At 55.0% G+C, this 19069-nt stretch overlaps 1 protein-coding gene across 1 annotated transcript; it reads left to right on the top strand.

Annotated features, from left to right (window-relative positions):
• Window positions 1-5478: 5478 nt before the first annotated feature.
• Window positions 5479-14123, top strand: KCNA10 (potassium voltage-gated channel subfamily A member 10). The gene is made up of 2 exons (XM_026111675.2): window positions 5479-5544; window positions 12307-14123. Exon 2 carries the CDS (start codon window positions 12381-12383, stop codon window positions 13929-13931), a length of 1551 nt encoding a protein of 516 aa, XP_025967460.2. The 5' UTR covers window positions 5479-5544; window positions 12307-12380; the 3' UTR covers window positions 13932-14123.
• Window positions 14124-19069: the final 4946 nt, after the last annotated feature.

The following is a 19069-nucleotide window of genomic DNA, read 5'->3' as shown; positions in this document are numbered from 1 at the left end:
ACAGGAGCAGAGGGGACCACGCCTTCTCCCCCACCTCTCTGTGTGGTCTCAGATGCAAAATCCCCCCCGGGCAGGCAAAGCCCAGGCCCTTTTTCTCCCTCTGCAACCCCCCAAGCCGGCCCCTCTTCTGCCTCCCTGCCAGGCACCCGCTGAAGCGTGGACCAGCCGCCGGGGAGCTGCTGGCACGTGTCTGGAGGCACTCGAGCGGTTCCAGCCCGGTGCCGGGCAGGTGGCAGGCAGGCCGGGCGCGGAGCCCAAGCCGCCTCGGCAAGCCTTGGTTTCACTGCCCGGTGCTCTGCTTTCTGGCTCTGGGTTCGCAGGACAGCGTTCCCCTGCCAGAGCAGGCTGGCACCGGCTGTGGGTGGCACCTCGGAGCAGAGGCAGCCCTGGCACCACGGGGGATGCAGGAGCAGAGCCTGGGGAAGTCTCACGCGTTGGAGCAATGCGGAGTCTCCTTGGGGAGGGTTTGGGGTGGCCAGGCTCAGTGCTGCCTGGTGGTACCCCATCCTCCCGGTCCCGATGGATCTTGGCCACCAAGACTGTGGGGAGAAGCCAAATTCAGCTTTGGCCCAAACCGAGAGGACAGCAGTGAAGCTGCTGCTGGGCTCAGCAAGGCATGCAGCAGAGATTTTCCCCAGGGGAAAAATCTCACTTATATTTGTCCTGCTCTTACCCCCTTGTTTGGGTCAGAGAGCGGCTCCAGGGCCAGATGAGCCCATCCTGCTCCCATCAGCATCAGACCCCGCTTGGGATGGTGGCTCTCCCCGGCAGGAGCTGGGGCCGTATATCTGCAGTCGTATCTGCAGCCGTGCTTTTCTGCCTTGGCCACGGTGTCATCCTTTTGCAGCAGCTACAGCTTTAAAAGTTTCCAAAAAGGAGCAAATCGACCCAAGCCTTGAAAAGCTAGAAAATAGAGGAGCAGGAAGACCAGAGCGGGACAGAAAGTGGGGAGAAGGGAGATGGTGCAGCAAGGAGGGAGAAACACGATTCACCAGAGCGGGTGCATCATTTATTTATTTGCCCATTAGCTATTGATGAGGCGGCCTTTTGTATCGAGCCTGCCAACGCCGCTGTGACAACTCCAGCCCTTTCTGCGGCGCGGCACCCTTGCTGCTTGTCCCTGTTCCAGTCGCCGTGCTAACACGGTTCTCGATACGTCCGTCGCGCGGCGCCTTCGTGGCGCCGCCGTTGAGCCGCGCGGGTAATTAATGAGATCCCCCGTTACTGCAGTGTAACCGTAACCTTTGGGAAATGCCCACGAGGCGGTGACTTTTCTTAGGGATGCTGGGTGTGAAGGTGCTGCTGTGGATGGTGCTTGAAGGAGCTGGGAGCTGTCTGGGGCTTTCTTGTGTATTGGGTTAAAGCAAAATGGCCAAGCCAATGACTAGGGTAAGCCATGGACCTCTCCTTCCAGCTCTAGCTGTTGATGATTACAGAGGAACTGTGGGACTGAGCACGACACCCCATCTTGGTCATCTGACTGTAGCAAGGAGAGGTGGAGAAGACCTGTTCATCCTGGTCATCGTGCTCAGGGCTGTGCCTTCCTCCTCGCCTGGCCGAAGGGAGATGGACTTGCTCCATCCCATGTGTTCCCGGGGGAAGGAAGTGCTTGGAGCCAGACTCGGAAGGTAGCGACCTGGTCTCCATACCTTGGACTTGAAAGGATCCAGCAAAGACCCTTCTGTGACCTTGGGCTGCGTCAGCTCTTCCCTACTGTTGTCCAATGCCACCGCCTGGCTCATGGCGAGAAGGAGACAAGCGAGATGGAGCTGCAGCCTGTTCCCCGGGCAGGTAAGAGCTTGACTCTCTGGTGCCTAAAACACCTGCCTACTTCTGGATGTTGCTGCTGGCTGCCCAGGTGGGAAGCTCTCAACCATGCTAAGAGGTGAGGGCTCTGCTCTTGCCTCCTCTGAAGCCCGTAGAGCACTGATGGGGCCAAATCTGTCCCAAGTGAAGAAACTACCATTTGGGGGGTTCAGCTCAGGAGCTGAGCTCTTGGGGGTAGACCTCTCCTGGGGCTGGTTTTTGAGGAGTTTGGGGTGTTTTTGCTGCTGTTGTCATCTACGCGCGTGACCACTGGTTTTGTTAAAGCAGCCCCGCTCACGGCGTTTCTTCCTCGTGTTGCTTTTAAAGCCAAGGACAGTGAGATAAGATAGGGTTTCATGGGGGTGTAGGATTTCCGAATCTGAGTCTTATCTGAGACAAACTCTTTCTTAATCCTTACCTGCGTGTCAGAGACGAGCGGACGCCAGCACGTCCATATCCACCCAAGACAGGAGCTCCTATTGCTTGAGGACGAGCTGTAGTTTAGGCTGACTGCACTACACCGCAGGTGAGTAGCTGGCTTTAATTTTATTTACTGTACATATAAAATTCTGAATGGCATTAATGATATGATAGAAATGTAAAAAACATGGAAAGATCCTTCCTTAAACTGGTCCTCCTATTGTAGTGTCTATAGGATGTGGAAGAATCACCTAGCTGAAAAGGTTCCCATTTATTTCTGGATGAAATGATACTTGGCTTACGTTTTTATACTAAGCTGTGCTTAGCATGATTTTTTTCTAAATATGATTTTTTGGATGCTCTTGGTTTTACTCCTGAACCCTAGCAGATATGCTCTGTGTTTTGAATGTTTGCAGCCTGCCTTCCTTTCCCAAGGCTTAAAATAGTAACTTCTCTGTTCTGCACATTGCAAGTTTTCCATTAGAAAGACATCGGCCTTTGCAGTCTACTTTCTTGTAGTGTAAGACAGGAACAGCAAAGATGCTGAAAAACATACAGGTAAATATTAGCTGCATTTAGCCTGCTCAGATTAAACCTTAAGGGCCTGGGGTGAAATAATTTGTCGGTGTTTCTGCCAGGCGGAAATCCACTGCTGCAAAGTGGTCACTTAAAACTTGAAACAGCGGCGGCAGCATTTATTCCATCGGTACGAGTTAAATGCAGAGGCAATGAGAGGTGGGAACAGATGATGCTGGATTCAGGTTGTAATAATTATGATAGTTAATGGGTCTTTGTCTTAGGTCTGCTTGATCTTGTTGGGAAATAAAGGGATGTTTTGGGTGATCCTGGGGGATCTGGGATGCCTGTCTGGAAAGACCCGCCGAGCTTGAAATTTTTCAGCCTTTACAGGAGCAACACGGCAGGATTTGGGAAGGGTTAATGGCAACCCTGGGCCAGATCAGTCCTGCTTCTAATTCTGGTGGACTTAGTACAATTTGCATTTAGCCGGTGGTTAAGAATAACGTGCAAAACTCATCCAATTTTGGTCGTCTTTGCCGGCCTTGCTCATGGGTCAGCGCCGGCGTGCAGCTGGAGCTTTTCCTGCTCGCTGCGGCTCTCGTGCTCACGAACGTTTCTGGCCTCTGAGCACGACTGGAAAAGCTCATCGGAGAGAGGTCACGGCGGGTAAAGGCAGGGTGGAAGCAATCAGACGGCGTGACGGAGACTTTCCTCGGTTAGCATCGTGTGATGAGCTGCGCGGTCCCAGGGGAAGGCGTGCGTGCCGAGCGCAAGAGGCGATCCCTGGGGCGGCTTCTGGCAGCACAAACCGCCTGGCAGATGCTGAAGAAGCCTTTCCTCCCCGCTCGGCCCGACCCTGTGTCGGGGGCATGGTTACGGTTATGGTTATCCTCATATTTCAGCCGGAAAAGCCCTGTGTCGGATAACCTCTCGCGGAGTCGCAGGCTGGCTCGGCATGCCAGCTGTCCGGGACGGATTTCTTTTTTGGCCCTCTTTGACAAACAGCAAATGGATACGGATGGGTTTCCCTACCAGCCTTTTGTTTGCGTTCTTTTCAACACGCTCGCCAAAACCCGGAGCTTTTCCCCCATTGCAGAGTATCTGAAAATCGCAGTGCTCACTTGAAACGCTGGATGGTTTCTAGCGGCTTGATTGGCAAAAATTTCGATCAAGGCTGAGATTTTTAACACAGATTTCTGTACAGGCAAAACCTCAATGGAATAAAACCTATTTTCTATGGGGGAATAAAAAAAGATAAGATTATACTGACGATTCACAGGCCCATCGAACCTGCGGGGCGGGGGGCCTGGGTGCCTCGTCCGAGCCGTTCCCCCCGCGTCTCCCGCAGCCCGAAAGCGGCTGAGCACCGCAGCTGTTGTACCCGATCTGCTGCGAGCGGAGTCTTTCCGAGGCAGATTTCCACGGTTGCGTTTTAGGCGCGCGGTCGGCCCCTTTCCCAAGGAGGGGCCCGTAGCTCCCCTCGTGCTGCAAAGGAGTTGTTGGCTTTCAGAGCTGAGCATCCTCCAGGTGTTTTGAGGGGGAAAAGTCCAGCCTGGAGCAGCCCCAGGAGGTGGTGGGAGGGTTCGGGATGCATGCGAGGGCCAGGGATGGCATCTGGAAATCAGCCATGAAATGCCCCAGCTGGGTTTTATCCCCAGTCCTGCACGGCGATGCCCTCGCTGGGCTTTTACTTGTGCATTTCTGTGGCCAGGGAAGGAAGGGGATGATTTGGGCAGGTGCTGGAGAAATTAAAGAAAAGGGAAATCTCTGCAGTTCGTTATGATGAAGCAGGCGGGGGCGTAAAAAGGCAACTCTGAAGCCTTCGCCGAAGCCGACGGAGGATGCTGGCAGCCAGCCTGCCCCGGCTCCGGCCCTTTGGATGAGCCAAGGGCACGCAGGGAGCCGAGGGGCTATGGCCGCATCTGTGCTGGTGCCGTTCCCGAAGCTTCCCAGTTTGGAAACTGCCCCTCTGTGTGTAACAGGAACCGCAGGCCCCCGGGAAGGGCGGATTTTCCCATGTCTGGAAGCAAATGGGGCCTGAGCTCATGGCAGCGAGCCGAGGAAGCGCCCTGCTAAAGGGGACCATGAGCAAGAGAGGCATCAGGCTACGTGGCCGGAGGGGTCCCGGGCCGCCGTCCCGCGGGAGAGCAGGGCAAGACCCCGCCACCGCAGAGAGGCTGCCGGGAGCATCGGGGAAGGGATCCTGCTTTTCCATCTTCTTCTGCAGGTGCAAATTAGCAGGACGGCAAATTAATTTGTTGACCCTGTTTGAAAACAGTAGCAGCCCGGCTGCGTTTGGCAGACAGCCTCCCCGAACCCCCCCCAGCAAGCAGCTCTGCTTGGGCCACTTTGGAGCATCATCTCGTCCTCCTCGGCTCCGGGGCGCTCCATCATCACCCTCGCTTGGGAAGCAGAGGCCGGGCTCGCGTGTGCACCCACGTTTGGCCGTGCAGGCGGTGCTGTCCCCGGAGGCAGGACCCGGCGAGGGGGCACTCGGATCGCCGAAGCCCGTTCTCAGGCGCGAGGAGGAGAATGAGGGCAAGGAGTCCCACTGGGCTCACGTGGGTACCGGCATCGCCTTTCCGCCGAGCGGGGGAGAGCCGCCGTCCTCCCCGCGCCGGCTCCGGCACGGCCATGCGCCGGGACGAGCCGAGGGGGCCGGAGCGGCGGGCGGCCGCCGGCGAGCGGAGCTGACGGGCGCTCGGGTACCGCTGCATCGCCCTCGGCGCCGGGAGGATGGAGGCAGCGGGACGGGACTCCCCGCTCGCCGGAGGGGGATGAGGACCATGCGCCGGCCGGGTTTGTTGCTCCTTCCTTGCAGTGCCTTCAGCGGTGGGGCGAAGGCGGGAGCGGAGGGGGGCTGCGGGGTCCCGGTTCTCCCCCACATCATTTTTGGGGGGATGATGATGATGATGCAGGGGATAAGTTCAGTTTGTCCTTGGGAAAAGAGGGGGATGCAAGCGGGACGGCTCGGAGGGGGCCCGTGCCGCAAGTAACCCCAGCGGCAGAGGGTCCCGGCAGCGTCGTGCCCCAGCTATAACTCATGAGCTCGGGCAGGACGGCAGGGTCGAGGGCTGGACAGGCAGCCGTTAAAACCCGCTAAAGAGCCGTGCCACTGTATTTAGGGCAGACGGTGGCTCAGCACTCGGTGCTGTGCCGCTGCGAGTCGGGGGCGTGATGCCCGGACCCCAAACTTTGTCGCTTTGTGCTGCTGCTGTTGCAAAAATGGGGGTCAATGCGAATATCAGCGTGGCCTAATTACTGACTTCTGCTTTCTGCAAATCGGTGACCTATCGCTTGCCGCTTGCACCGCTTTTGGCTCCAGCCGCAATCTCCTGGGAGGCTTTTGCTGTTGAATAGGTGCCAGCGCAGAAGCCGCCAGTTCTGGAGATGGACAAGGTCGTTCGCTGGCGTTAGGAGCAGGCTGAGGTTATAGAGCTGGCGTAAGCCCTGCTCCTCCGTACGGCTGGACGCCGACCTAGCTCTAAGCGGGGGCTCTGCCTGTTTGTGCCTGATATCAAAGCACTTTTGAGAAGATCAGGAAAGTTGCCTATTGATTCAGGCTCAAATTGCATCTTCATTGCATCCTCTGCGAGCAGGGAGGGTGGAAGAGGGGGAAGGAGCGCGGCGCAGCCGACCTGCCGCTTTTCCCGGGACGCCCGGCGAGGGGCTTCGCCCTGGCCAGGGGCTTCGTCCCGGCTCGGTGCAGCTGCACACGCACAGTCTTGCGTTGCTACATCTTTCGCGCCAGCTAATCAAAGCATTTGCAAAGCGGCAGCGCTGCCGTCCGCCAGCCGCTTGCTAAAGCGTGTCGACCCTTTGCAACGCTGGTCGGGCTCACGCTTTCCCCTTCATTAATCCCGGAGGAGAGCAAACCACGGCGGCTTTAAAAGCCCCGTTTGGGAAAGCACGCCTGCAGCACGCTTCGAGCTTAAACACATGCTTAAATCCTTTCCCCAGTCGGCTCCGAGCGCGGGGAAGGTACCAAGGTCTCACTTTCGGCGCTGCCTTTGCTTCTCCGATGAGCTCGTTTGGCACCGTCTGGCCGTGGCTGCTCCTCGCGCTGCCTCGCGCCCTCCTGCAGCAGCCGCCCGCGCCGGGTGCCCTGCAGCTCCCTCGTCCCCGCGCGCGCCGAGCGCTCTCCTCTTTATTAAATTACAGCCTGACCTGGTTAATCCAGAGATGATTAATTTGGGCTCTGTGTCTGGGTCTCAGGCAGGTTTCATCCGTCTCGCGGCGTGTACTGTATGTACCGGGCTCGCCGTTAATCTGATTTTTTTATATATATATGAAAATATGGGGGAAAAAATCAGAATAAAGGATGCAAGCTGAGAGGGATTAAAGGGGGCTGGTGCACCCGGCCGGGGACCCTTCTCCTGCCACTTCCCTGAGCCTCCCCGGGGAGCCGGAGGGTCTCTTTGCACCTCGTCCTCGCCGCATCCGGGCTGGACGTGCGATTGAGTGAGTTTGCGCCTGCAAACCTTTGCTTTAAGCTTGAATTTGCTGAAGTCTTGAGCTTAGGAGTGGCATTTGCCAGCTTTCTCTGGGTCTTTCCTCGGATCAAGCCCCAGGGCTTCGTGTGGGGGCTGCCCGACCCCGGGCTTCCCGCAGCGCTGGGTCCTGGCGCCCTCTCGGAGCAGCCGGCCGGGCTCCTGAGCGATCGGCCCAGGGGGTTGAAAAGTTTGGGCTGTGCTCACCGCTGCAAATCTCTGCCAAGGTTTAAAAGCCAAAACAGCAAATCTAGCCGATACGGCATGTGCTGGGCACGGTGCTCAGCTGGGGCAGCTTCTTGCAGAGCTGTGAAATGAGGCAGATTCACCCCGATATCTTCAGCAGCCGGAGCCTGGAGCGACGCTGCTGCCCGGGGGCACCGGCCCGGGGCCGGTCTGGACCCAAACTGGCCGCGATCCAGGAGCCGGGTGGCTGCAGTGTCGCTGAGCCTGAGTTAATTAGTTTTGCTAAGAAAGAGGGGACTTAGCAGGGGCTCGTCGCTGCAGGGGATTGGCCTGTGGGCCGAGGCTCGTGTCTGCCCAAGAATTGGGGAAAGAAGTCCCCTAAGGCACCCTTGCTGGAGAATGAGGTCTGCACGATGCCTCCCCCTTGCAATTTGCCCCCGGTCAGCGCGCAGGGGCAGTCGGTGCAACGAGCTGGTCAGTGCTCTGCACTGTCCGTGCAGGACTCAGCTTGGTGGAGATGCGGTGACACGGGACCTGCCCTAGAGTAGACGGGGACCTGCTGCAAAACGTCCCCGAGCACCGGGCGGCTGGACGAGGCGCATGTTCCTGTGCTTCCCGGTAGCTCTTTGCAGCCGGCGCAGGCAGGCTACGGGATTTGTTTTATTTTTTTCCTTCCGCTCAATGCCAGAGCTGTGCGTGCGGAGCAACCGGGCAGCGGTCCCATGTCCTCACTTAGAGGTGAGCGTGGGTGCAGGACGCCCGCAAGGTTTAACCAAAGGCAGAAAAAATAAACCCAAAGAAGGGCAGTGCTCACCCCAAAGCACCATTTCCCTGCAGGACGGGATGGGTTTGAAGGCGGCCAAAAGGGATTTAGGTCCTGGGAGCATCCGTTAACCCCGTATGCCGCTTCCATCACCGGCCATGGCCGCAGGTGCCGGGAGCCAAGCGTGAGATCTCGCGCCCGGCCCTGGGGCTCCTCCGGGACGGGGTGGCTTAATGCTCTCATTAACGATGTGGAGGGGACGAAATGGCTCCGAGGACAGAAAAGGAAGCTGGAGCAGGGGGGAATTTAGGTGACGGATCCCTCAGGAGCAAAGGAGCGTCAGCGTGGAGGAATCCAGGCTGCGGTGCCCGGGCAGAAATGTGCCGGCGCTGCCTCCGCTTTCCCAAAGCAGGGAGGAGGAGGAGGAGGATGGGGGGTGCCTGGGCGAAGGCTGCTGCAGGACCCCCCTGCTTCCCACCCCATGCATCGAGCCCTGGCCACCTGCCCGGCTCCTAAAAGCAAAGAAAGCAAAAAATAAATGGAGGGGAGGAAAAAATCCAAAAAAAAAAAAAGCAAGCAAGCAGAAGTCCAGCCATTTCAGCAACTGATGCGAAGCCGCCCGGTCCCACTCGGCGGGGCGGCTCAGGGTTTATTTATTTATTAACGTCAGATATAAGCCCTGCGGCGCTGGGGCACGAGCCAAAGGCCGGCGGGCAGCCAGGCGCCGGGCGGGAGCGCGTTGCCGCTCGTCGGGCGTCATCCCGGCCTCCGCGGCCCGGCGAGGGGACTAAGATGTCCGGCGTGGCCGAGCCGCCGTGGCCACCTCGCCGCCGGTGCGGACGGGCCGCCCGGGAAGGAGCCCGCCGTTCCCGCGGCCGCGGGCGAGAGGTAGGTGGGCAGCGGGCTGATGGGGATGCTCCAGCCCGGCCCTCGGGGTCCCCCCTCCTCTTTTCCACCCCGTTAGCACGGTTATCAATAAAATAAATAAATAAAAGCCTTATGATGCAAATCTTTTAGGGCTGGCCGGGTGCTTTTCCCCAGGGCGATGGAGGGGCCGAGGCTCTGAACCTTGCCGGGTGCTGCCAAAACCGCCCGCTCGCCGGGCTGCGGGTTATACCGTGAACCAAATAGCGGCGAGGCTTTTAAATGACTTTGGCTGCTTTATCCCAGGGGACTTCCAAGGGTACAGCTGGACTCCCCCCCCACCCCTATGTGTATTTAATAATTCTCTCCCCAGATGCAGAGCGCGCCGGCACCTCCTCGCCCCGTGCGGGTAAGTCCCGTAGGTGACCTGGCGGGACGCGGGACGTGGGCGATGGGAGAGGTCACCCGAGGTCTCGCCGTGGCGGGGAAGCGGCTCGGCTCCTCCGGTTTTCCAGGGAGACCTGGGCGAGAGCTCTCGGCCCTCAACACCGCTAGGCATCGCCGGGGTTAGCCCCGGCGGGAGGCAGGAGCATCCGGGCTGCGAGTTCCCGCTGCCGCGCTGGGACCGGGATGAAGGTGGCACTGATTTACTAATTTGCAGCGTAACGAGCTAGGAAAAACCCAAATGTTTCTCAAAATGACCTTCCTCTCTTTCGCCTTCCCTTTCCCTCGCTTTTTTCCCCCCTCTCCGCAGCCAGGGATTTCAGATAAAGGGTATTAGTTAATCAGATTCTGCGAAGCAGATGTTAGGTGATTTAGGAGGAAAAAATACCGAGCCGACTTTCTAGTTCAGACCTCCAAGCCCGGAGCAGGCGGTGCGGCGGCTCCGTTTGGCTTCGGGAGATCGCGTTGCGGCTTTGGGAAGCTCCCTTCGTTTTAGGCTACATGTAAAACGAGGCAGACGGGGCGGTCTGCGAGGTTTGGATACCTGGGCGATCCCAAAAGAAAGACCCAGCCCCGCATGGGGAAGGGTGCAGAAACATATTTTAGGGGAAACGTGGTCATTTCCAGCGGCTCCAGACCAAAGCCAAGCTCTCGAGCTTGCCCACGCTGCCGCCAGCCTGTTTTAATCAGCGCTCGCGAATCTTCTCGCACGCGGTGCCAGCGAGCAGCATTAAGAGCAAAGCACACTTAATGCTTAAAATACCAAGATCATCTCGTGGTGCTGATCAAGGAGGCGATTTCACAGGCTGCTTAAGCCAGTCTCAGGCCGCAGCATGAAATGAATATACGCTTTTTCTTCTTTCTTTCTTCTTTAACACCTGTTTTTCCCTAGAAAGATCAGAAGAGCTTTGTTTGGACCTGGCTGATAGCAGCACCTCTTCCCCCTCTACCCGGTTTCTGATACTGCAAGGGGACATGTGTGCTTTCACCCCAGCCCTTCTGGCCTTGCTTTGCCGAGCAGGGGCTGGGGATGGAGAAGGTCGGCTCAGGGGACACGGGGCTCATCATCGCAGCAGGCTCCTTGGGGGGCAAAACCCCGCTGTTGCTTTCTCCAGGCGTGATTTCTGCTGTGTTGCCCCAAACTTCCCTCCCAGCTCACTTCTCTGCTTCCAAAATGGTCATCTCCATGGACAAACTGGCACAAAAACAGAGCCAGAAGCAACTCCAAGGAGATGGAGTCATAAGGATACCAAAGCAAAGGAAACATGAGCTTTAAGGGAGGTTGCTTTGGCTCATGTCCCCAAATCCAGCATCTCATGATTTTGCTGAGTAAAGAGAAAGGTTGAGCTCTCACCTGGGTGTGGGCACCTCTAGGACAATTTGCTTTCTTAGGTTGTAATGGTATCAGAAGAAGGATTCACCTTCAAGCCAGGATATTAACATCTACTTTTGCAACAGATTTGGGCAAAGTGCTGTTTCTAGCTTGGCCCTATCCAACTTTGACAGCAGTTTGTTGGCATGGGTGGGGAAACAGAGAAGAAAAATTTCAGAGCTCCAACTTTGGTTAAATATGGAGATTTGGGAGGTTGGCAGCGATTTCAAGAGCCTCTGGCAGTGGGCATGGCTTCCGTGGTGCCTCACCAGGTCTTCTCCAGGGCCGTGCGCTCCCCACATTGGGAAAGGGGCAGATGATGACCTGATGTCTCTTTGGCCTGAGCTGCGTCCCCACATCGGGGCCAGCCCCATCCCCTCCGTGGTCTGGTGGTGCTGCGAAGTGGTTAAGGCCACCGTGGAGAGCAGCCCCTGCTTTTCCACACAGACGTGGCCTAAATTGCATTGCTATTCTCGGCAATTCAGGGCATTTGTGTTTTTCAGTCCCTCTTTCTGAACTTTGCCGGCTAAGAACGCCAGCTTGCCCTTGGTGATTAGCGTTCACGTGTAGGAACGAGCACTTCTGCGTGTCCTTCTGCATTTTTTCCTATCCAGAAAATATATTTTCAGGGGAAAGTGTGGCAGGGCAGAGGTGTTGGAGACCTCGCAATAGATCAGGAGTCTGAGTTCGCCGGAAAGGTGCATTTTGCTGGGCAAATCACCCCAGAACCATTCCCCGTTAACCTCTAATTTCTCTTGGCACTTCTCCCAAAGCATGACAGGTAATTTCCCAGCTCTGTAACTTGGCCTGGGCCCTGGGCTCTGCTCCGACTTTGCTGTCAGGTTGAGTAAGATGGCAGCAGTGTGTTAGGGTGATGAGCACCCGGGGTATTTTGGGTGCTCGGCACCTTTTGCAGTGGTGATGACACCAGAGGGATTCACGTCACCATCCGTGAGATTCTTTCCAGGCTCTTGGAGTGACCTGAGACCATCAGATCTACTGTGAAGGAGTCCTAGGAGAGCTCTGGAGGATGTTCAATACCTCTGAATTCCGCTCCAAATGCTGGACCTCGCAGCCTGTGATTTAGTGTATGATCCTGGGAGTCTCTGAAAATGGCCCCTGGTATTGCAGGGCTGGGGACAGGCCAGGTGGGACATCTGCATTCGTCCCCACCGTTGCTACCACCTACCTACCCTTTTATCCTTGGTTGCTGTAGACAGTATTGAGAAGTTTACCGGTAATAATGATGCCATATAAAGGGCCTGCAGGATCCTGAGCTGAAAGGCAGGCTGGAAGTCTGCTGCTTTTGCCAGTCAATGAAATTAGCTTTTTCGTTAAAAGTACAGGTTTTTCTGACCTGAGATCCATTTTATTCTTTTTAATTGAGGAAAAACGAGCCACATGCACGGTTCATCTCTGTCTCCTTGTCTGTTTGCTTGCAGATCCTCATAGCGTGGGAAAGACGCAAGCCGCTGGTATCCAACCCGGGGATTTATGCCGCTAATCTGATTAGTGTATGATGGACGTGTCCAGTTGGAAGGAGATGGAGGTGGCACTAGTCAGTTTTGACAATGCTGATCAGATCGTGGAGGATCCCTGTTATTCAAACGACCTCAGCCCCGCTGGCCAGTCACGGAAAGGCCATCCCAGCTGCGCCAACCTCCTCTCCAACTGGAGAATCCTCATCAACAGCGAGAACGCCAACAATGAGACCATCTTCTCCAGGTTCTCCACCGAGTTCAGCGAGCACCTGGTGGGGGAGCGGGTGGGCATGGATGAGGGGGATCAGCGCGTCATCATCAACATCGCTGGGCTGAGGTTCGAGACGCGGCTCAAGACCCTCAACCAGTTTCCCGAGACCTTACTTGGGGACCCAGAAAAGAGGATGCGTTACTTTGACTCCATGAGGAATGAATATTTCTTCGATAGGAACAGGCCCAGTTTTGATGGGATCCTGTACTATTACCAGTCCGGTGGGAAAATCCGGCGCCCAGCCAATGTCCCCATCGATGTCTTTGCTGATGAAATCACCTTCTACGAGCTGGGTGATGAAGCCATGGACCAGTTCAGGGAGGATGAAGGGTTCATCAAGGACCCTGAGACTCTCTTACCAACCAATGACTTTCATAGGCAATTCTGGCTGCTCTTCGAGTACCCTGAAAGCTCCAGTGCGGCCAGGGGTGTAGCTTTGGTCTCTGTCCTGGTCATTGTCATCTCCATCATCATCTTCTGCATGGAGACCTTGCCGGAGTTCAGGGAAGAACGGGAGTTTAGGTCCCCTAAGGAGATCGCTAGGAATGCGACGGACGCCTTGCTAGCCCACAGCACCTTCACAGACCCTTTCTTCGTCATAGAGACTGCCTGCATTGTCTGGTTTTCCTTCGAGCTCTTCGTCCGGTTCATTGTGTGCCCCAGCAAGACCGAGTTCTTCAGGAACATCATGAACATCATTGACATTGTGTCCATCATCCCCTACTTTGTGACACTCACCACCGAGCTGATCCAGCAGAGTGAACTCAACGGGCAGCAGAATATGTCCTTAGCCATCCTGCGGATCATCCGCCTGGTCAGGGTCTTCCGCATCTTCAAGCTCTCCCGGCACTCCAAGGGGCTTCAGATCCTGGGGCAGACCCTCAAGGCCAGCATGCGGGAGCTGGGCTTGCTCATCTTCTTCCTCTTCATCGGCGTCATCCTCTTCTCCAGCGCCATCTACTTTGCAGAAGTGGATGAGCCGCAGTCCCATTTCTCCAGCATCCCCGATGGGTTCTGGTGGGCCGTGGTCACGATGACGACCGTCGGCTACGGAGACATGTGCCCGACCACCTTGGGTGGGAAGATCGTGGGCACTCTATGCGCTATCGCAGGGGTATTGACCATTGCGCTTCCCGTCCCCGTCATCGTCTCGAACTTCAACTATTTCTACCACAGGGAGACAGAGAACGAGGAGAAACAAATTCTGCCCGGGGAGGTGGAGCGAATACTCACGAGCGTGGTGACGGGAGCCGGCAGCATGGAGTCGCTGAACAAAACCAACGGGGCTTACCCTCGAGACAAGGCCAAAAAATGATGGTCGTGGCTGTGACAGGACTAGGCGCTATCGGATGGGATTTGCCACCTGAGGTATAAAACATCTGCACGCTGTAATTTTTTTTAACCAAATGTGCTGCTGCTTTTTTTTTTTTTTTTTTTTTTTTGTAGACATTTTTCAATCTCTGATTTCCTGTGGCTGTTCAAATAAATACCATCTTTCTTATCTCTCTTCCCTGCCCATCAGTCTGTTGTTTATTATTTGATGCTCATCTGCTTGACATTTAGCTTCTCTAGTCATGGCATCAGAGCGAAATTCCCCACTGGAGCATATATAGAGATTTCGCCCAGTTACAGCAGGGGAAACACAGCCAAAAAGAAATGAAATGATTTGCCCAGGGCCACTCATCTGTCTAGAGGTGAAGATGAGCCCAGCTCCCTGCTTTTTGAAAACCATTGGTTATGATTTTGCTGGCAGATCTGCTTAATCCATCTCAAATATTTCCTCCCCACCTGCCACTCTGGATCTGGAGATCTGAGCAGTTCCCAGATCTGGGACTGATCTGGCTGAAAAATAAGCCGGCAAAAAAATATTCCAAAGTTATTTTTGCAGCTGGATGAGTTCCCGGTCGGCACAGCAGGGCGGGCAGTGCCGGATGGGGCCGAGCTGCTGGTTGGGGGGATCAGGAAGAGAGGGATGGAGACCTGCCAGGATGGTACAGCCACCAAGATGGGTCCGGGGCACCGTGGCCCAATATCCACCGGGGTTTCTGATGGAAGAGCTGGGCTCTGAGTGAGGGAAGGTGAATTTTTCCTAAAACAAATGGATGTTTGACTCAGGGGTACAAAAGCCCTTGGAGACGAGTCTCTGTGACCTTGTGCCTTTTATTGCCACTTCTGTTCCTGCAAGTGGGGTGCAGAGTAATGTACACTGACGTTTCGTGACAGCTCAGCTCTCCCTTGCAAAAGGCTCTTCTGTTTTCTCCGAAACGTGCAAATTCCCATGGACGTTTTTGATGGGAGAAAACAGAAACAGATCATCTTGCCCTTCTCTTTCTCTTCCTCCAATGCCAGCAGGTTTTTCCTCCAACAAAAACATTTTGTTCCAGCTTCACTGTTTCAGTTGGCTTTTTTGATGTTTCTGCTTACATTAAAATCACAGTTTCTCATGCAGTGTCTACACATCCGCTTTTATATCCCACATCTGTTACATTTGATGTCTCATCTCCTAAAGGTTTGACATTTTCATTACGCAATGTGCCAGCACGTCTTGTTCACAATGGTTTGCAATTTGATTCAGAAAGGAGCTGTGAAAGATGGCTTTTTTTTTTTTTTTTTTAATTCCTGGTCTGATGGAAAGTGTGAATTTGAGCATGCTGGGATTTTCCCTGTAGCAGAAATCCTGTGCTCCCGCCAGTTCTGCTGCAAAGCTCCTGCCGGCTCTGCTGCAGGATTTTCGGTTTGCGTTTTTCTTTGTGTGGATGGTCTCCCTGCGACGAGGCCTTTTGCACCCCGGGGAGATGGATGGGGACATCAGCACAGTGCCCACAGGAGAGGTTTGGACGCCGGGACGATCCTCCCTGTCGCCTGGTTTCCTCCGGGTTCTCCCAGTCCCTACCACCGTCCTCTTCCTCACCCCATCCCCAGCAACCGTCATCCTGGACAGGAGGAGCCGCGGGAGCTATTTAACCTCCTTCCCACCTTGTTCCAGCATGGGAGAGGCCTCAGCATCCCCATCCCTCTGCGGGACAGCTGGAGGAGGTGGAAGGCACAGCTGGGCACAGCTGGAGAGCGGCGGGGCTGAGACTCCCCCAGCTCTGTGCCACTCACTCCTCATTACACTCCTGCATGCCTACACACCGCTATTTTTTTTCCTAGCAGGTTCTTTATCCTTTTCCACCTCTCCCTCTAGAAACTATTGAACTTTTTACATTCTTTTATTTTTTTTAGAACTCCCCTCCCCAGTCTTCACTCCCCATCTATCAAAGCTGAAGCACTTTTGGTGTTTATCCCTTGGGAACTGGTCATGAGAAACCCTGGCAAATAGGTTTGGGTTGGAAAATATTCAGCCTGCTTGGTATGGAAATTCTCTGAAATTTTCACTGCTCCTGCTCCCGTAGCAAAGCAGGGCCTGAGATAGGGGGTACCTGGAGGGATGGATGGAAGGAGGGATGGATGGAAGAATGGATGGATGGAAGGAAGGATGAACAACCTGAATCTTATTAACTTGTAAGCTTTATTCTCAAATAAAAGAATAGATGCTTCAAAGTGTGGCATGCAGAAAAGCCTGTTTATTCAGGTCCAGCTTTTTGTTCTTGGTGCTGTGCAGCTCCATGCACAGCAGGACTGAGTCCATGAGCAGCAATCGTGCGTGCGGGTTGTGATGTGAGAAACTATAAGGCTTCGTGCTCCAGATCCGCCTGCCGAGGGCTCTCGCTGGCTGCAGCCCTGCTGCCACCCAGGTCTGTTGGCGTCACCTCTGCAAGGTCTGGGACTTCTGGGGCCTGGGTCTGGCCTCAGAGCACCCCTGCGTGCGGCCACCCCAGAGTATTGTGCTGGCCTCGGCACATAACCTTGCTGAGAACAGGGCTGTGCCATGTAATAGGACCCAGCGTATTTGCAGCACAGCTGGGGCGCAGGCTGCACATCTGGAGCGGCCTTGCTGGTGGTCGGGGCTGGTTTCCACCTGCAAACCCATGCGGTGGTTGCTCCAGTTTCAGCCTTAAGCAGGACCTGCTGCTGTCTGTAGCATGAGATCAAGCGGCTAAAGCTTGTCCCCAGGGCAGCGGCCCTGTAGCCCTGATTTTTGTTACGGGCGACGAGGCCAGAGGCATGAATCCTCCTCAAACACAATAGCGAACTTCTGATTTACCCTGACGTGAACAGGAGGAAATCTGAATGAATCCCCAGCGTCAACTCTCAAGTAGTGCTTGATAAAAACCTACCAGAAAACACATTTCTGGCACAATCAGCAGCTTTATATCCTCCCCAAATAGACCCAAAGCTCAATGAAATCAATAAAAGGCTGTTCTTAACTGCATGGTTCTTGAGTCAAGCCTTAACGAGCAGATCACTCATGTCCTCTAGCAAGCAGGCATACGGCTGAATGGCCCCTGGAAATTTTATGGAGAAGGTAAAGAAACCTCTTGGCTTTGTCCAAAAATCTATGGAGCAAGTTAAAACCCATGGCCAGGTGTGAGGCTTGCTCTGATTTTAGGTGCTGCCCTCGCATCTCGCCCACTTTTGGGTGCAGCTTTCTGCCTCAGCCGGACTGAGTCCCTGCATCCCCCACGAGGTGGGGAATGAGCTGCTCAGACCTTAATTAAACACATTTAATCTTGAGAAATTGGATTTATTAACATTGCAGCGAAGTTAGCAATTTCTTGGAGAAATTAAGATGTTTCATCTGATTAAATTCTTAAATTGGTGAACTGACTGGGGAGAAAAACAAGCGAGCTGCCCACCTGGGGAATGGAGAGGAGGGTGCAGAGCCTGTCCGGATGGGGCGGGCGGCCGCGGGGAGCCCACCCTGCCAGGGGCAGCGGATGCGTCGGACAATCTGGGAAAAAATCTATCCAATCTTTGCGGGATCCCGCCGTGGGCAGCAGTACAGGCTCGGCACGGCAGCCAGGAGATGGCACTCCGAGATAGACATATCCCTGGCCATAAACCGAACCATGGCATGCGTGTCCCCCCCCAGCTCCGATTAATGTTTCGAAGCTTTTAGCTGATATCTTTCTTTATTGCATGCTCGGACTGTCTGAGCTCAGGGAGTCAGCGAGGATAAATCAGCATTTCCCACATCCCGCCTCCCGCACTTGCGTCTCCTCGGCTCTGCGAGGGAGCAGCTTTCGCAGGGGGAGAGAAGTGAGAGCACCTGGACCTCCCCTGCTGCTCCCAAGAGCAAGACCTGGGATCTGATGGGCTAAGCTCAGCCTTGGCTAAATTTTCTCTCCTGTCTAAGGCAGGTCTAATGCAAGCGCCAGCACTTACTTAACACCCTGGCTCCCTGCTAGAAACCATCTCTGATGCTCTGCATCCTCCTGAGCTATTACCACCAGTGTGAGCAATCTGCGGGTCCCACAGGCAATGTAGCTTCAGTCGTCGACAAATAATGCAAATATCCCCTTATCACTGAGCACAGCAGAAATTAAGCAGCAGCGGGGTCTCTTGGATCTCTCTACCGACCTCCCGGAGAGCGCAAGCTGCTCTGGGGGAAAGAGGCATCCTTCATTCTTAATGTGGTTTTATAGGGATGAAGGTAATTTCTGTTAAAAAGTGGGAGCTGCTGCTTTAAAGAAATGAAGCAAAACCAGAGAAGGAACCATCCTGATCGTTGCGAGGGAAAATGGTCATAAAATAAATATTTTAGGACTTTCTTTTCCCCCAGTACTAAAAAGACTGCAACCGAGGAAGCGAACTGATAGAGTTGGTGTTTCCAGGCTCTTCCTGGATGTCTCGGAGCACAGACTAGTTTGGTGTTGGAAAAGGGACCCTGGTTGTTTTCCCTGTAAAGGCTCACCGTTCAAGTATAAATGACCCGCTCTGAAATATAGAAATGGAAGCAAGACAGGGATCAGCTGGGAGCTGCTTCTGCAGAGGCCTTACGACAGCATGGCCGGCGTTGGGGGAGCCTGCCAGCTCCTGCTGCCGCCCTGGCCCTGGGCAGCCCACGGGAAACCCCCGAGTCGCTGCCCTGAGCGAGGTCTAGCAGAGACCATGGCGGGGGGGACGGCGGGGCCTCGGCCCCACGGGGAGGGTGCTGGGCAGGTTTTGGCGTGCACGGAGCTGAAATGGGTCTCTGGGGTGGGAGGTGCCTTGGCTAACCCAGCCCTGAGGCGAGGGACAGGGAGCTGCTGGATGACCCACTGGTGGGACGTGACCGAGGATCTGCAGGGACCTCACTGGGCACATGAATTCATCCTCCTTCCCTCTTTCCCCCAGGCACAGATCTGGTTTTCTCCCCATTTTTGGCCGGTTGATGTAGCCCCAATAAAAGACCCAACCTTGACTTTCTAGTCCCCCACCACTACCCCATTTAGCCACCACTAGGCAAGACTCCAGCTCCCAAAGACCAAAGTCTTGCTGTGTTGGCCAAAGAGAAATGAAGCAGCAAGTCTGTAACTCCTCCTTCCTAGTTCTTTCCATTTTATCACAAATGAAGGTGCAGCCACCAAC

Source organism: Dromaius novaehollandiae, chromosome 27, assembly GCF_036370855.1.
Source record: "Dromaius novaehollandiae isolate bDroNov1 chromosome 27, bDroNov1.hap1, whole genome shotgun sequence".
Lineage (NCBI taxonomy): Eukaryota > Metazoa > Chordata > Aves > Casuariiformes > Dromaiidae > Dromaius > Dromaius novaehollandiae.
This window is presented reverse-complemented; position numbering and strand designations above follow the sequence as displayed.

Coding starts and splice junctions, on each gene's coding strand:
- KCNA10 (XM_026111675.2), top strand. CDS start 12,381: ATGATGGACGTGTCCAGTTGGAAGGAGATGGAGGTGGCACTAGTCAGT.